The 16,114-nt window shown below is 46.8% G+C and overlaps 1 protein-coding gene across 1 annotated transcript in view; it reads left to right on the top strand.

Annotated features, from left to right (window-relative positions):
* The first annotated feature begins 15,535 nt into the window (after positions 1 to 15,535).
* The window catches only part of LANCL2 (LanC like 2), a 62,784-nt gene continuing 62,205 nt past the window's right edge, over positions 15,536 to 16,114 (top strand). Inside the window, exon 1 of the mRNA XM_044293423.1 lies at positions 15,536 to 16,071. Coding sequence (XP_044149358.1) covers positions 15,865 to 16,071 — 207 coding nt within the window. The 5' untranslated portion in view covers positions 15,536 to 15,864. The remainder of the gene's footprint in view (positions 16,072 to 16,114) is intronic.

Below are 16,114 nucleotides of genomic sequence, written 5' to 3'. Positions count from 1 at the left end.
CATCCAGAGGAGATGAGTTTATTATGTGGTGCATCAAATAATCAGTGTCTCTAAAAGAGCTCAGGAGCAAGAACCTTTTGTTCCTGGCCCCTCTTATTCTGAACAGAATAGTGTATATGATTACATTGATGACACCTGTAAAAAGAATAGTAGACCTGCTAGCTCCCTGAATAATTCCATGAGTTGTAACAAAACCATTGTGACACCTAGTTTTATCTATAATATCATGCTCCCTAAGGGATGGTTTTTGTCTGGTGGTAACAGTATGTACAATTACACCCCTGCCAATGTTATTGGAGGTCCCTATGCATTATCCAGGCTGACTTTAGCCTTTCCCAGTCAACTCCCTATCAGGAGAGCTTATAGATCAGTTACCAAGACTTTATCAGAAGACTGACTCTACACTACCCCTTCTCAGTCATGCAGAATATATAAGTTTGGGTGTCTCCACAATAGGAGTGCCTGCACTGGCTATATATAATACTCGTACTATAAATTCTATTGCATGTAACCTGGACAAATCTCTGAATCATACCTCTATCGCCTTATCAGACATACTATTAGATCTACAAGGACTATGAGGAGCAGTGCTGGAAAACAGATTTGCTGTAGATTATTTGTTGCTGAAACAGAATGTAGGGTGTCAGGATTTTAAAGGAATGTGTTGCTTTAATTTATCTGATCATTCCAGATCAATTCAATCCCATATTCAATCGTTACATGACATAGCCAATAATATTAAGACGGATGTTGATTCATTCTCATGGTGGGACTGGTTATTGAGCTGGATGCCGGATTTGAGTTGGTTAAGAATATTATTTGTTAGTATTATAATCATAATTGCCTCTTTGATTATTATATGTGTAATGACCGGCAACATGCACAGGGAGGAAAACAGGGAAAGCCCTGCCCAAGGGAGAGGGAAAGGTGGTGACCCCTAACTCACCTTGCGGCTGGTACCTGGCTGCCCTGACGTCCCTAGACGGGTTCCTCACCCGTGCGGCGATCACGTGCCTAAACCCTGGCTTTCCCTGAAATGAGCCCTAGATAGTGAACGGGCCGGTGGGATCGCTAGTCCTCACCACTGCACTAAGAGGGAAACACCAGGGAGAGGACAGACAAACACAGACAAACACCCAGGTGGGCGACCACAGCAGTCCACAAAGGTCCAACAGGGATCCGGAGGGTAGCGTTCTGATGCAACAATCAGAGAACGCAGCAACACAGCTCCAGTGGGTCAGAATAGATGTCCAGGCAGGAAGCTCTATATCTGGCAACCAGAGAAGTGTGAGAGGGGAATATAAGGAGGATTGGGAGTGCTGGACAAGGAACAGCTGAGAGAAGGAGCTACGGATCCCTGAGTGAGCCAAAACGGTTTGCAAAGCAAACCCAGAAAGCTACAATAAGGAAACATCCCTATCTTACATAGAGCGTGCAGCCAACCGCTGCGACCTCCTGACCCCGGGTACAACGGAGTCAGGCGTGGCTCTTGACACCCTCGTGACAATATGTTGCTGTATCCAATGTATACCCTCATTAATTAATACATTTATGAGATGTAGGCAAGTGCCAGATACACAACAAGCTGCATACATTCAGATACCTAAAAAAAAAAAAAAAAAAAAAAACTGGGTCTCCAGAGGATTACCAACAATATTTACAGAAATATTTTGAAAGAAAAAACAAGAAAGAAACAAAATAAAAAAAAAAACACATTATATAGAAATATGTAGATGTTTTTTAAGAAGGGATTGAAGGATTCTATTACAGTCCAAAGTCTATTTTGTATAAGCTAGAAATTCCATCACTATCTATACGTCAGTACATCACGTACACAGGAACACATGGGGTAAAGAGTTCTTGGAAAACTATTTCATAAGAACTTGTTTTGCCCACATATAGCATTGACTCTGGTAAAAGATAAGATGGGGTGATGGGGACGCTTCAAGTTAGAATATACTAAAAGAACTGTGTACATGACTGCCCCCTGCTGCCAGGCAGCAGGGGGCAGACCGACCCCCCCCCCCCTGTTTTTAACTTATTGGTGGCCAGTGCGGGCGGCCCCCCTCCCTCCCCTGTTTTTAACTCATTGGTGGCCAGTGCGGCCGGCCCCCCCTAATAAAAATGACTGCCCCCCCCATCATTGGTGGCAGTGGAGAGTTCCAATCGGAGTCCCAGTTTAATCGCTGGGACTCTGATCGGTAACCATGGCAACCAGGGCACTACTGCATTCCTGGCTGCCATGGTTACGTAGCAATTTCAAGCATTATACTTACCTGCGATGTCTGTGATCGGCCCGGCGCTCCTCCTACTGGTAAGTGAAAGGTCTGTGCGTATAGTCAAATGGATCCATCCAGACTAACAATGCAAGTCAATGGGGACGGATCCATGTGACGTTGACACAATATGGTGCAATTGCAAACGGATCGGTCCCCTATTGACTTTCAATGTAAAGTCAGGAGTCCCTATTAATATACCATCAGATCAGAGTTTTCTTCAATCCAATGGTATATTTTAACATGAAGCATCACCATGGGAACGCCTCTATGTTAGAATATACCATCGGATTTGTGTTAGATCGTGAAACTCAGATCCGACAGTATATTCTATGGTGATGGGGACGCTTCAAGTTAGAATATACTAAAAGAACTGTACATGACTGCCCCCTGCTGCCTGGCAGGTGCTGCCAGGCAGCAGGGGGCAGACCACCCCCCCAATCACTGTCAAGCTGAGGAGGTGGCGACGTCGCAAGGGGCCTCCCTGCGACCCGTCGCCCACTCCAATGGATCACCCTATAAAAACGCACAGGGTGTGAATGCCAGAACTGAATAAATAGGAGATAAAATAAACATTAACATTTTATAGGAAAAACCATATAGATGTAATATATGGGTAGGTTCCGAACTATCATGGACCATGCTCCACATCTGCACCGGAGCTGCAGTCGGGCCATCATGACCGTGGATGAGGTCAAAAAGAACTGTGGGTAGCCACCTGGATCAATGATGTTCCCCTCACAACACAGAGCATCAGTCTTGGCCATGGTCGATATATAAATCTAAAAACAAAAGGAATAATTTTTTAAAGATCCAAAATAGAGTAACTTGATTGTTATGTACACTCAACCCACAGTAGAGGATGAGGGCCCATGCGTGACACGAGAGAGACAACACTAATCGACCCTAAAGTCAACATTCAGCCCATTGGGCTTCAACGTTTTTAGAGTGAAGATCCAGAATAGCTCTCGCTTTTTAAGGAGGGCTTGTCTATCCCCCCCACGCCTTCCCAATTCTATCTGTTCCAATATACGGAACCATAGATCTTTCTGTGTGTGTCCTGCTTCTTTAAAGTGTTTAGACACCGGTAGATCCATCTTTTCTTTTCTGATGGAGTACTGGTGTTGATTTAACCGTGTCTTCACGTCCCATGTGGTCTCCCCAACATACCACTTCCCACAGGGATATATCAGCTGGTAGACCACGTAGGACGAATCACACGTCAAATATTGGGTGATTTTGACCATTTTGTTAGTAGCCGGATTAAAGAACGTGTTCCCTTTTATCATGAGGTTACAATTAATGCAGTGATAACAAGGGTAGCAGCCAGTCCGCGTGGAGCCACACATTGCTCTCACACTGGTCTTGGCACTACCCCCGTCAGACTTCACCAATTTATTCCCCAAATTGCATCCTCTACGATAGGAGAATAAAGAAGGTGTCTCAAACTCCTTGACCTGAGGGAAACTATTTCCTATCATCTTCCAATGTTTCCAAATGACAGCCGCAATTTGCGGACTGTCAGCGGAAAACTGGGAGATGAAGGGAATACTTTTTTTTGGGGACCAATTTAGAATTGGTTGTAGTAACTTTATTATGCACTTGCTTAATGCTATCTCTGATCAATTTTTTTTGGGTATCCACGAGTGGCAAATCTCTGACCCATATATCTCTGGTGTGTTCATCCTTCACGATCCTCTGGACCCGGAGGAACTGACTGAAGGGTAATGACCGAATCATAGGGCGGGGATGATTGTCATAACGCAGCAGCGTATTTTTATCGGTAGGTTTCACAAACAGGTCAGTTCTCAACCCCCGTCCCATGATCCGGACCTCTGTATCAAGGAACTGTAACCTCTCAGTTGAGTGAACCACAGTGAATTTGACTGTTGGATCGATTTTGTTGGGCCTCCTCGCGTTCCACGCATTTCTCAACGTGTCGCCCGTCCACACCAGGAAGATATCGTCAATATAGCGCCACCACCCCAGAACATGTCGGAAGTGGTGGCTGCCATATATGGACGACTCCTCAAGGTGGGCCATATAGATGTTGGCATAAGTGGGCGCCACGTTGGACCCCATCGCCATCCCACGCATTTGCACATAAAAGTCATCCTGGAACAGAAAATAGTTTTTAGTTAAAACAAATCTCAATAGTGTTAGCATGAAAGTTTGACAAACCTCAGTATAATCAGATGTTTTAAGGCATGTTTCCACCGCTTGGAGGCCCAGCTCATGGTCAATCGACATGTTTAAACTACACACGTCGAATGATACCAGAGCAGCACCCACAGGTATGTCAAGATCACTTATCTTGGATAATAAAAAAAAAAAATACATAAATAAATATCACCTGTGTCTCTAATAAAAGACTTTGCAGAGATGGCATATTGGTGCAACATTTTATCCAGGAAAATAGCCACATTACAGAATAGTGACCCCCTCCCGGAAACGATTGGACGTCCGGGGGGACACACCAAGCTTTTGCGGATTTTGGGAAGGTGTATAAAATGGGCGTACACGGTTTGTCACAGTATAGATATGAAAAAAGTTTATCATCAATGATACCAGCCTCCAGGGCTTGGTTCAGAATATCACGTAATTCTCTAAGTAAGCTAAATTTAGGATCCTGTGTGACCCGCCTATACACCTGTGCATCATTTAGTTGATCATAGATCTTCCGGATGTACTCACTGGTGTCCATAACCACAACCCCACCACCCTTGTCGGCCGACTTGATAGTGAGGCTGTGGTTGGAGACTAGAGAGTCCACCGCAGTGATCTCCTCAGATGTAATGTTGCCATGTCTCAGGCCATTGTCATCAGAGGCATGTTTTATCACATCAATATCCCTCCGTATTGCTAAGAAAAAGGCAATAACCGCCGGGTGATCAATTACAGGGTTGAAATTGCTCTTAGTATATAACAGAGATAATTTTACATAGAGATAATTCAGTTAATCTAGCCCCTTAACATCTAGGGGTTTGGCATTGTGTGGAAAACCAAATTTTAAGTTTGATGTTACGTAGAAATCTATGCAAGTCCAACTCCATGCTGAACCAACCCATCTTGGACACCGGGCAAAAAGAAAGCCCCCTGTTCAATACGGATTGCTGTGCATAATTTAAAGGGAAGGAAGAAATATTTTTGTCCTTTTTGTTTGATGCCTTCTGGCGTTGGGGTCTGTGGTTTTTGGTTTTGTCCTCCCCGTTTGTGGTGGCGTTTCCCGCCCCTCCTGGTTCTGCTGCATCTGGACCCAGTCCTAAAAAAGGCTTTGGGAGTGTTGCTTGAAACTCAACCTCTCTTTGCTCCTGATTTTCATGGTCCTTGGATCTCGATCGCATGTTTCTTTTATCAGCAGAGAAATTCTGTCTCCTCCTCTAATATTTTTTGGATCACGTTGCCACACATGGATAAATCCACATGTATAGTCCTCCATATCCCGTAGCTATTTGTGTTGTTTCTTTTCCTGCAGGTCGACTTTCAATTTGTCAAACTGTGGTGCACATGAAGCAATATACGCAGCATATTCCTCAGTTGGCAGCAATTCTTTTAATAGTGTGGTATTTTTTTGAATAGCCTCTGGTACCACTACTATCTCTTTTTGTAAAAACTCAACATTGAGTAATATCATATCAAAAGCAAACTTTTTGCATATTTGTCTGAAATCCGTGCAAAAATCAGCATTATTGGGAAACAAATCTGGTCTTAATTGTGACCTCATGCCATGTGGTATTCTGTGGTTCTGATGGTACTCACACAGAGTATACAAATGGAGATCCAAATTGATAAAGCGTCTGGATTCATATTCAAATTATTTCTTAGTGTCCAATAATGTCGACTCTTCTTTCATATTTATATCGCATTGGACCTAGGTGCCGGTTCACACTGGCCTGATTTGCACCCGCAACTTACAGTGTGCTGCATCCTCATTTTTTCAAAGCATATATTTTTTTATTTTATTTTTTTGTGGTCACGGCTACGGCCAAGAGATATCCGAAGAACCCTAGGGAGAGAAACAACGGGAAAAACCTAACCCAGCTAGGCGTGTCTTAGCTAACCTGACTTAGGCTGGGTTCAGACCTGAGCGTTTTACAGCGCGTTCCTATGCGCTGTAAAACGCTCAACAGGCAAGAACCAATGATTCCCTATGGGAATGGTTCTCACCTGAGCGTTTTACAGAGCGTACGATCGCGCTGTAAAACGCCCAACGCCCCAAGAAGTACATGAGCTTCTTTGGGGCGTCTTGTCGCGCGTTCCCGTACATAGACTTTAGGGAATGAGCGACAATGGGCGTTCGCTTGTCTCTGTGTGCGCGATTGCAAACGCCGGTACAATCGCGCATACAGAGCGCGACATCCCGAACGCTCAGGTCTGAACCCAGCGTAAGGCTACTTTCACACTTGCATTCGGGGTTCCGCTTGTGAGTTCCGTTTGAAGGCTCTCACAAGCGGCCCCGAACGCATCAGTATGGCTCCGTTTGGCCTCCGTTCCGCTCAGCAGGCGGACACCCGAACGCAGCTTGCAGCGTTTTCGTGTCCGCCTGGCCGTGCAGAGCCAGACGGATCCGTCCAGACTTACAATGCGAGGCAATGGGGACGGATCCGTTTGACGTTGACACAATATGGTGCAATTGCAAACGGATCCGTCCCCCATTGACTTTCAATGTAAAGTCAGGAGTCCCTATTAATATACCATTAGATCGGAGTTTTCTCCAATCTGATGGTATATTTTAACTTGAGTCCTCATCACCATTGGAACGCCTCTATGTTAGAATATACTATCGGATTTGAGTTAGAACGTGAAAACTCAGATCCGACAGTATATTCTAACACAGAGGCGTTCCCATAGTGATGGGGACGCTTCAAATTAGAATATACTGAGAACTGTGTACATGACTGCCCCCTGCTGCCTGGCAGCACCCGATCTCTTACAGGGGGCTGTTATCAGCACAATTAAGGGGTTAATTGTGCGTATCATAGCCCCCTGTAAGAGATCAGGTGCTGCAGACCCCCCTCCCTCCCCATTATTAAATGTATTAGTGGCCAGTGCGGCCCCCCTCTCCCCCAATTAAAATCACCCTCCCCCATCATTGGTGGCAGCGGAGATTTCCGAGTTTAATCGCTGGGGCTCCGATCGGTTACCATGGCAGCCAGAACGCTACTGCAGTTCTGGCTGCCATGGTTACTTAGCAATTTTAGAAGCACTATGCTTACCTGCGCTGTCTGTGACCGGCCGGGCGCTCCTCCTACTGGTAAGTGAAAGGTCTGTGAGGCGCATTGCTTATAGCACAGACCTGTCACTTACCAGTAGGAGGAGCGTCCGGCCGGCCACAGACAGCGCAGGTAAGTATAATGCTTCTAAAATTCGGAACTCTCCGCTGCCACCAATGATTGGGGGGGGGGGGGGGGGCCGCACTGGCCACCAATTAATTTAATACTGGGGAGGGAGGTCTGGCCCCTGCTGACTGTCAGCACCTGATCTGTTACAGGGGGCTATGATACGCACAATTAACCCCTCAGGTACGGCACCTGAGGGGTTAATTGTGCTGATCACAGCCCCATGTAAGAGATTGGGTGCTGCCAGGCAGCAGTCATGTACACAGTTCTCAGTATATTCTAACTTGAAGCGTCCCCATCACTATGGGAACGCCTCTGTTAGAATATACTGTCGGATCTGAGTTTTCACGATGTGAAAACTTAGATCTGAAAAAGCTGTCTAATGCAGACGGATCCATTCTGAACGGATGCAAGCGTTTGCATTATAGGTGCGGATCCGTCTGTTCAGATACCAGATGGATCCGCACTGAACGCAAGTGTGAAAGTAGCCTAAATGGCTTGTTGTGTGCCCTAAGCCATGATCGTGGGTAGGCCTATAAGTGGGCAAAAACCAAGCCAAGTAGGGTAGAAAAGGAACTCGAATGGCATGTGCAAACTAATCCCCAAGCCAACTGCAAGGAGTCAGGGATCTAGAGCGAAAAATTTGGGGTGTATGAGGCAAGGCCAGAAGGAGACCTACAACCCATCTTGTGGATGACAAGGCCAGAGACATGATGCTCAATATTGCAGATACTGCCCCAAAGCGGAATGGAGCACCGGGAATACGTTGTGAAATGGATCATGAAAACCAACTGAACCTTGTATAGTTTTGGTTCTAGAGAGTACTGTCAATGCCCTAGCCTCAGGAGATCGTGGGACTGAAACCTAACTGCCTAGACTATGCAGGAATTAGGGCCAAAAAGAACTATGTAGATAGGAAGAGAATCCTTGAATAGTTCCCCAGACAACAGCTATCTGCTAGCCGTGGTCCATGTGTTGTTCTACTGTGTGCCCCTGAGAATTGTTTTAAACGCTTGAGATGTGAAGACCAACCTACTGTCTGAATCTTCTACTGTGAGGAAATGCTGAACCTTGTCCAAAACCCGATTCAACGTGGTTGTAGGGAGTGTGAGGTTAGTGCAGAAGGAAGCTACAAAGCCATAATATACAAGATTCTGTCTATGACCTCCCATGAGTGAGGGAATGCATTTGCAATGAAGCTACCGGCGAAAAAGAATTCCTGGTCGTGGTAAAAAGGCAAAGACTTTGCGCGGGTACCTGGTTGACAAGATATGATCGACTACGATCAGAGACTGAGATGCTAGAGGAAATTACCCTACTTGTTCCTCCTCCGGCAGGACCTGAACGAAAACAAGACGAAATATCTGCACAAGACATGACAATGATGCTGTATGGCGAACTGGACCAGTTTGTGGTCAAAACATAAAGTGAGCGATCAACATAGATTATTAGGAAATTAGGGAAGCAGGTATATATGTGATACATAGGGGCCAAATCAGCCCAGATGCACAGCCAACCAGGCAATCAGCCCAGCAGGACCGAAAACAGTCATCGGGCCCCCGAAGCCATGGGGCTGAGTTTTTTTTTTAATCAAGAAATTATAACTATAGTAAGTGACCTGAATAAAGGTGCAGGTGAAATTAAACCATGAACCTGACTGATGTGGCAGGCGATACCCGAGATAAACTGCGTGGCCTGAATAACATGCAAGGCGAAATATCGTTAGGAATGAGACCTGACCGACGTGGAAGGTGACCCCCAACATGACTTCAACTGCATGACCTGAAAAGACGAAGGTAAATGTGACAGAAAAATTGAGATAACGGACATTAACTAAAATGAAACCTAAATAACAAGCTGGCAAGCAGGTAAAGATGTGAGTCATTCAAAACCAAAAGCATAGCTGCACAGGTGGACAGACAACCATTGGTCGGACCCCTGAAGCCATGGGGCCGAAGCAACCACCAGGGGCCCATGGTGCCGGGGCAGCCGCCGCGATGCGAACCTTAGAATTAAGGACGGCTCGGGAAAAGATTGGGGCTTAACCTGACGGGTTTAGTAATCAACCGGGACTAAATAACCTAGAAAGACAAAGACATGGGGTAAAGCTTCTTAATGAAATGAGGCTGAAATGAACAAAAGAAAACTTCTGAAAGGTGTGCCATGGAAAATAGTATCAGATGGGCGTATGACCGTACCAATGTCGATGACAATTGTGAAATCCTTTAAGCCAAGAGCTACTCCAGCGAGCCATGTGTGCGAGTCCCATATGGCAGGAGCCATGCGTGCGAGTCCCATATGGCGGAAAAAAAGTATCAAGTGTCGGTGCCAATCGTGAGGTCCTATAAGCGAAGAGCCACTCGGGCGAGCCCCTTATGTTTTTTTGTTAAACCACTTATGCAGCACCAGAATGCCTTGGGGACTCGCATAACCATGACCCCCTCCAACAGCAAACCTGGGACACTAAGCAGCCTACAACCATGTCGTACCCCTAACAAACAAAACATGAAAAACGGTCATGGGGCTCCCGGAGCCATGAGGCCGGATCAGTCATAGGGCCACCAAAGCCAGAGTAATGATGTTGCAGTGATGATAAGGGATTAAAACGTAAGCCGGACCTGATGGCATATGCAGAGACTTGAATGATTGGATTGGCTAGAAGGTGGCCTAAGGCAGTGTTTCCCAATCAGTGCGCCTCCAGCTGTTACAAAACTATAACTCCCAGCATGCCCGCACAGCCAAATGCTGTCCGGGCATGCTGGGAGTTGTAGTTTTGCAACAGCTGGAGGGACACTGGCCTAAGGAACATGACTGCCAACAGGCGTTAAAAATATAGACATTAGTAATCCGAAGCATGTGCATACATAAGACACTAACCACCGCAAACCATGAAACGTAAAAATGAAGTTGAAACAGAGATGGGAGAAAAACCAAGAGCCTGAGGCATTGCAAGTTCGCTAAGAGAAGTCTCTTATTGTGACAAACAAATGAACAGCTTGTGAAAACATAGCAGGAAACTTACTCCTATTGGCCGACTGACCTCCACTGAGGAGCTGTTTGGTGAACTGGGGCAGGAGACCAATCTGAGTGAATACAAACCAGAAGTAAAAGGAGACCAGTCTGAGTGAATATGAACTAGGATTAAAGAACCAAAGCGGTGGGTGCAAACTGCCCGTTGAGATTATTGAGTAAAACCATGACGTAGCAATGAACAGGAGAATGCAGCTTTGAGTGGGAGCAGAGTACAACACATGATGTAACAAATGGGTGAATGGAGCTTTGGATGTGAGTGGTACCTAAAAAACATGGTATGGGCGGAGCTCTGAGTATGGGTAGCGCATGACAAGCATGGTATAAAGCAGACGTATGAATGCAATCTGAAAGTGAGCAGAGTATTGACATGAAGCGAAAGCAGACACGTGAACGCAGCTCTAGTAGTGAAAGGAGTATAGGACAAGATGTAAAAGCAGACATGCGGACGCAGCTTTGGATGTGAACAGAATATTTACTTTATGTGACAGCAGACATGGAAAGCGGCTTTGGTGAGTGGGGTATATGACCTGGTGTAGCAGTAGAAGTGTGAACACAACTCTGGGTATAAGCAGAGCATGAAATTTGGTATAACAGCAGCTCTGGTTGTGAATGGAGCATAACAGATGTAACAAACATTAATGTGTAGTGTCCCATTAGGTAAAGGTGGGCACTACACAAGGGTCAATTTGGCCACGTTGTCCTCCTACTCCTAAGGGACAGTGGCAGTGTGTTTAACAGTCTGTTTTAATGTATTTTCATATGCGTTTATGTATATTCTCCCCTGTTAGCTGTGCAGCAGGCCTATTAGGGTGCAGTTATTCATCCTAGACACTAGAGGGAGATAGGGAGCCCCTTGTATATATATTCAGGCCCAGACAGGGAGGAGGAAGTCTGTATAGTTAGGAATCTGTGGAGACAGAAGTGAGAAGGCACCAGCCAGAGATAAGCTGAGGGCCTCCTCCTGACATGCAGCTAGACAGTCCAGGCTTCTAGTTGCCACCAGGAGGCTAGTGAAGGAGCATAGCCTGCCTAAAGTTTCTTGAGCCCATGTTAGCTCAGAAGAGTCACCCCAAGAGAAGAGTTTGCCTCCTGGGAGAAACCTGCAGTTCCCACAAGCCAAGCAGAGCCAGTGTTCCAGCTAGTCAAGTAAGCTGAAGGATTATTAATTTAAAGCAAGGATAAATACGGGAGGAAGATTTCTACCAAGGATAAAGCCAGCATTAGGGTATCCGGGCCTTGGGATAAGACCAGACAGGAGTTCTAAGGAACAGTGTACGCTATTTCTGAGGAGAAGGTACAGCCTGATCTGCGTGTGTTGTTGTTACCCTCTAAGTATCTTGCAAGGAACAGTATACCTGCCATTGATGTAAGAGCCTGCTTGTGAAGAGAACCTGCTATATGGAACTGTATTGACAACCAACTGTACAAAGTTGAACTGTTAGTAAAAGAAAAGTTTGGTTCACCACAACCTGTGTTCCTCACTTATTACTGCTAGAAATCAGTGTGCCACCGTTACAGGCACTGCCGTCACGTTTCTTAAAAGGACCTTGCCCCAGGCACATTAAACACCTGCAACATCCAGGGCACCTCAACCACCATGAGGCCTGGTCCCAAAATACAGAGTGTGCCCCAGAGGATCCCTGTGCCAGCCTCTCCTTCACTGCTGTACTTCTGCCCAGGGTTTTCCTACAAAACTGTGAGTGACCCTCGCTTGCCCATTAACCGTGACCTCACATCGCAATACCCTGCAGGGCGGCATACTGCAAATGCTGTTCTTGAAATGGGCAGGGAAAGAACCTGTAGTAGCATAGGTCGTGTGAACGCAGCTCTGGGTGTGAGTAAAGTAAACCTGATATACCGATAAACGCATGGATGCAACTCTGGTCAAGGGTGGAGTGCAAAAAATGATTTGACAGCGATGTGAATGCACCTCTGGGTGTGGCCAAGAATTAAATTGGTAGAACAGAAGCTCTAAATGTGAGTGGAGCAAAAACATGATGCAACAGTGAAAGTGAATGCAGCTCTGAAGCAAGCTTAGTATAAACATGTTGTGAAAGCGGACGTGTAAACACAGCTCTTACAGTGAGCAGAGCAAACATGGTATACCAGTCAACACATGAACGCAGCTCTGGTTGTGAGTGGATCAAGGTGAACACCAGGGTGGAGCGTCCCGAGAATAAAAATGGAGTAACAGTAGCAGCTATAGCTGTAAGCCGAGTATACAACATGTAATAACAGGCGTGTAATACGGATCCAGCTGGGTACGGAATGAGATGTAACAGCCAACAGGTGAACGCAGCTTGAATGTGAGACCAATCTGAGTGAATACAAACCAAGAGTAGAAAAGTGCAGGACAGTAAAGACGTGCGGATGCAGCATAAGACATGAAATAAAAGCCGAAAGTGTAAATGCCGCTCAGGATAACAGCAGAGCATGAAAGTGCGGCAGGGTTTTTAAGTACATGTGGCAGTGAAATACGTGAAGTCTAAAGATGGTGGTAGCGGGGGAGGGGGGGGGAACGTGGCAAGGAACAGCTACAGTAAGAGGCCTAAACAATAAACGCTGCGTCTAATCTCCAAACATGACGTCATGTGCAGCCCGGGTAACTCTTCCTTTACAGCAAACCGGCTGAAGTAACTTTTCATACGAGATGAACAAAGCGAAGTGAAACTTGTGAGATTTATAGGAACTAACTCCTATTACCAACAAACAAAGATGAAAAGAAATAGAAGTATTTAGGCCCAACGAGCAAACCTGAGGTAGCAGATTCTGAGGCAAAGCCTCCCGTTCGCTAGCAAAGTCGGATCCGACCGGCCTGGAGAGACGGCCCCGGCCCAACCTACTTACATAGCATGGCGCATGCGTGCTATGGTAGCAGAAGGCAAAATAACAAGCTCCATGCTGCAAAGAAAGACTCCTACCACCAGAGAAGCTGGTTTGCTAATGACACCCAGCGGCAGCTGTGCACCTGAAAACACAGGCCTGTGAGTGAGGGTGCGGCTCGTATATGAAGAGCCTCCGCCCCTCCCAGAAATGCAGGCTGACTAATCAGCCTTACCAACCTAACTGATTTATTTTAAACTTTTTATTTTTTGGAACGTATTCCCCTACATGTCTACTGGGTGGCAAAAGCGCTCCTTTTCTTTTTTAATTTTTTTTTAACAGAGAAGCATTCTGCACCACATCCACTGGGTGGCAATAGAGCCTCTGCCAAGCTTGCTGATGAGACGAGGCTCCGCCCTAGGATGTGCATGCAGCGGTGAGTGGCAGTACAAGGCTGCGGGAATGTGGGGACGTGGGCCGGGGTGCATGCAGGGACACAGCAGGGGAAGGGGCGCCTGGCATTACTGGAGGAAAGGGCCGGATGGAAAAACCTGTCCCCCGCTCCTTGCGGACAGCTGCGCCATGCAGGAAAGCGGGCAGCTGCCGCTACTGAGTCCTGGATCGGGGCGGTGTAGACACGCTGTGCCGGACTCTGGGAAGTTTCCCCGTGGAGAGGGACCGGGCCGGTGTTCTGCCAAAAGTCTATAGTTTGCCGAAAGTCTATAGTGGAAGTCACGTGGCGCGCTGCACAAGCGTACCTCCGCAAAACATGCACACACTTAAGAGTATAGATTTCTTAAAGTGACAGTCATCTCCATTAAAATACAGCTCCGCTGCCAGCGCTCATTAATCTACATTAATTTGTACCCACGCGGGCTCGCTTCGCTCGCCACGCATCGGGCACTAACTCTATACCGCCATTGATAGTAAAGAAGGAAATGGATGGTAAAGAAAGAGATGGATAGTCTATTTCTTTACCATCCATTTCCTTCTTTACTATCAATGGCGGCATAGAGTTAGTTTCACTAAATTCCGAGCGCAGCGAGGGTACAAATTAACGTAGAATCAGATGCTGTATTTTACTGGAGGTGACTGTCACCTTAAGACGATGATTCGGATGATTTGTGGAAGTGCGCTTGCGCAGCACACCACGTGACTTCCGCTATAGACTTTCAGGAAAGTTATAGAGATCTGGCAGAACACCGGCATCCAGCAACAGGGAGCAGACTGGCAGCACCACATGGGATGAGCTGGCGGCGAGTGTAGCCATACTTACCGTAGTGCTGTGGGCGGGCAGGCCGGCCGTGCTGTGAAGAGGAAGGGAAGTTACCCAAACAAACTCCTGAAGGCTTGACGCAGCGCACAGGGAATATAAAGCCCTTATGCCCCTCCCACAATTGTAGGCTGAGTATTCAGCCTTCCCTATATGTTTCTTTGGGGTCTTTTTTTTGTTGTTGTCTTATTTGCATTTTTTTTTTTTTCCAGGCGTTTCCTTTCCTACAGATAAGCCTATGAGAAACATCAGAAATAAAAAGTGACATACGCAGAGCATGCTGCAATTTTGGAAAAAAGTTATTAAAAACAATAGAAAAAAACTGCCGTGTTTTATAGGAGGTCTTAGGCGACATGCACTCGACAGTGAAAAAAAAGTCTATTTAAAAACGGATAAACTGTCCTGACTGTTTTTCACTGATGCCATTCTGAGAAACGGACTAATTCATTTGTATGGGGGGCAGTTGGTCAGCGAAAACCGGACGAGATAGAACATGTTCTATTTTTTTACGTCCGTTATTCGCTGGCTGTCAAAACAATTGCAGTGTGAATAACCTCATAGACTACCATTGGTCCATCATGTCCGTTTTTCACCGACGTGTGCATGTAGCCTTACAATTTTGTATCATCCAGCGTGGTGAGGTGAGGGAGCAGGCTTGTCCGTCATGGCGGTGTGTGTGACTGCAGCCCCCCTCCCCTGAGCCTGTCCTACCCACTTCTTCATCTGTGGATCACAGGGAGGGAAGACAAACTCAGCACCAAAGACAAAGGCTGTGAGGGGACGGCCATTTAGGGAAGTGGCTGCGCTCCTCAGAGCCAGGTGAAGGAGCACAAGCACCAGTGGACCCTGCTGTGGATGTTGCCCATATCTGTGCTCATGGTGACAGGGGAAGGAAGCTACGAATGGTGCCTGCTGTGTGCTAGCTGCTGAGGGAGATTTGTGCTTTGTCACCACAACACATATCGCGACTGGCCATATCATTAATACCACTGGCAGCTCTCTGTGGCACTGAGCCTCCCTCCTGTGTGTGGTGGTGACAGTGCGGGCTCCGGGCACAGAGAACGCGTTGCGGTAATTGGCCGGGTGTTTTGTCCCTGCCGGCTCTCGGTCGGTCGGGGAGATGGGAGAGAGCATGTCTAAACGGCTGAAGCTGCAGTTCGGCGGGGAGGCGGAGATGGAGGAGCGCTCCTTTAATAACTGCTACCCGGACTACCGGCCTGCCCCTGAGACGGTAGAGCCGGCGGAGGGAGAAGAAGAAGAAGACGAAGAAGCCGGCGCCGCCGCTGAGCACGGGGCACTGGACCTGCCCTTTGACAGAGATGGAAAGGTAGGGCCTGCTGTGACATTGCGCACTGTGCAGAACCTGCTCT

This window comes from Bufo gargarizans, chromosome 5 (genome assembly GCF_014858855.1).
Source record: "Bufo gargarizans isolate SCDJY-AF-19 chromosome 5, ASM1485885v1, whole genome shotgun sequence".
In the NCBI taxonomy this organism is placed as follows: Eukaryota; Metazoa; Chordata; class Amphibia; order Anura; family Bufonidae; genus Bufo; species Bufo gargarizans.
This window is presented reverse-complemented; position numbering and strand designations above follow the sequence as displayed.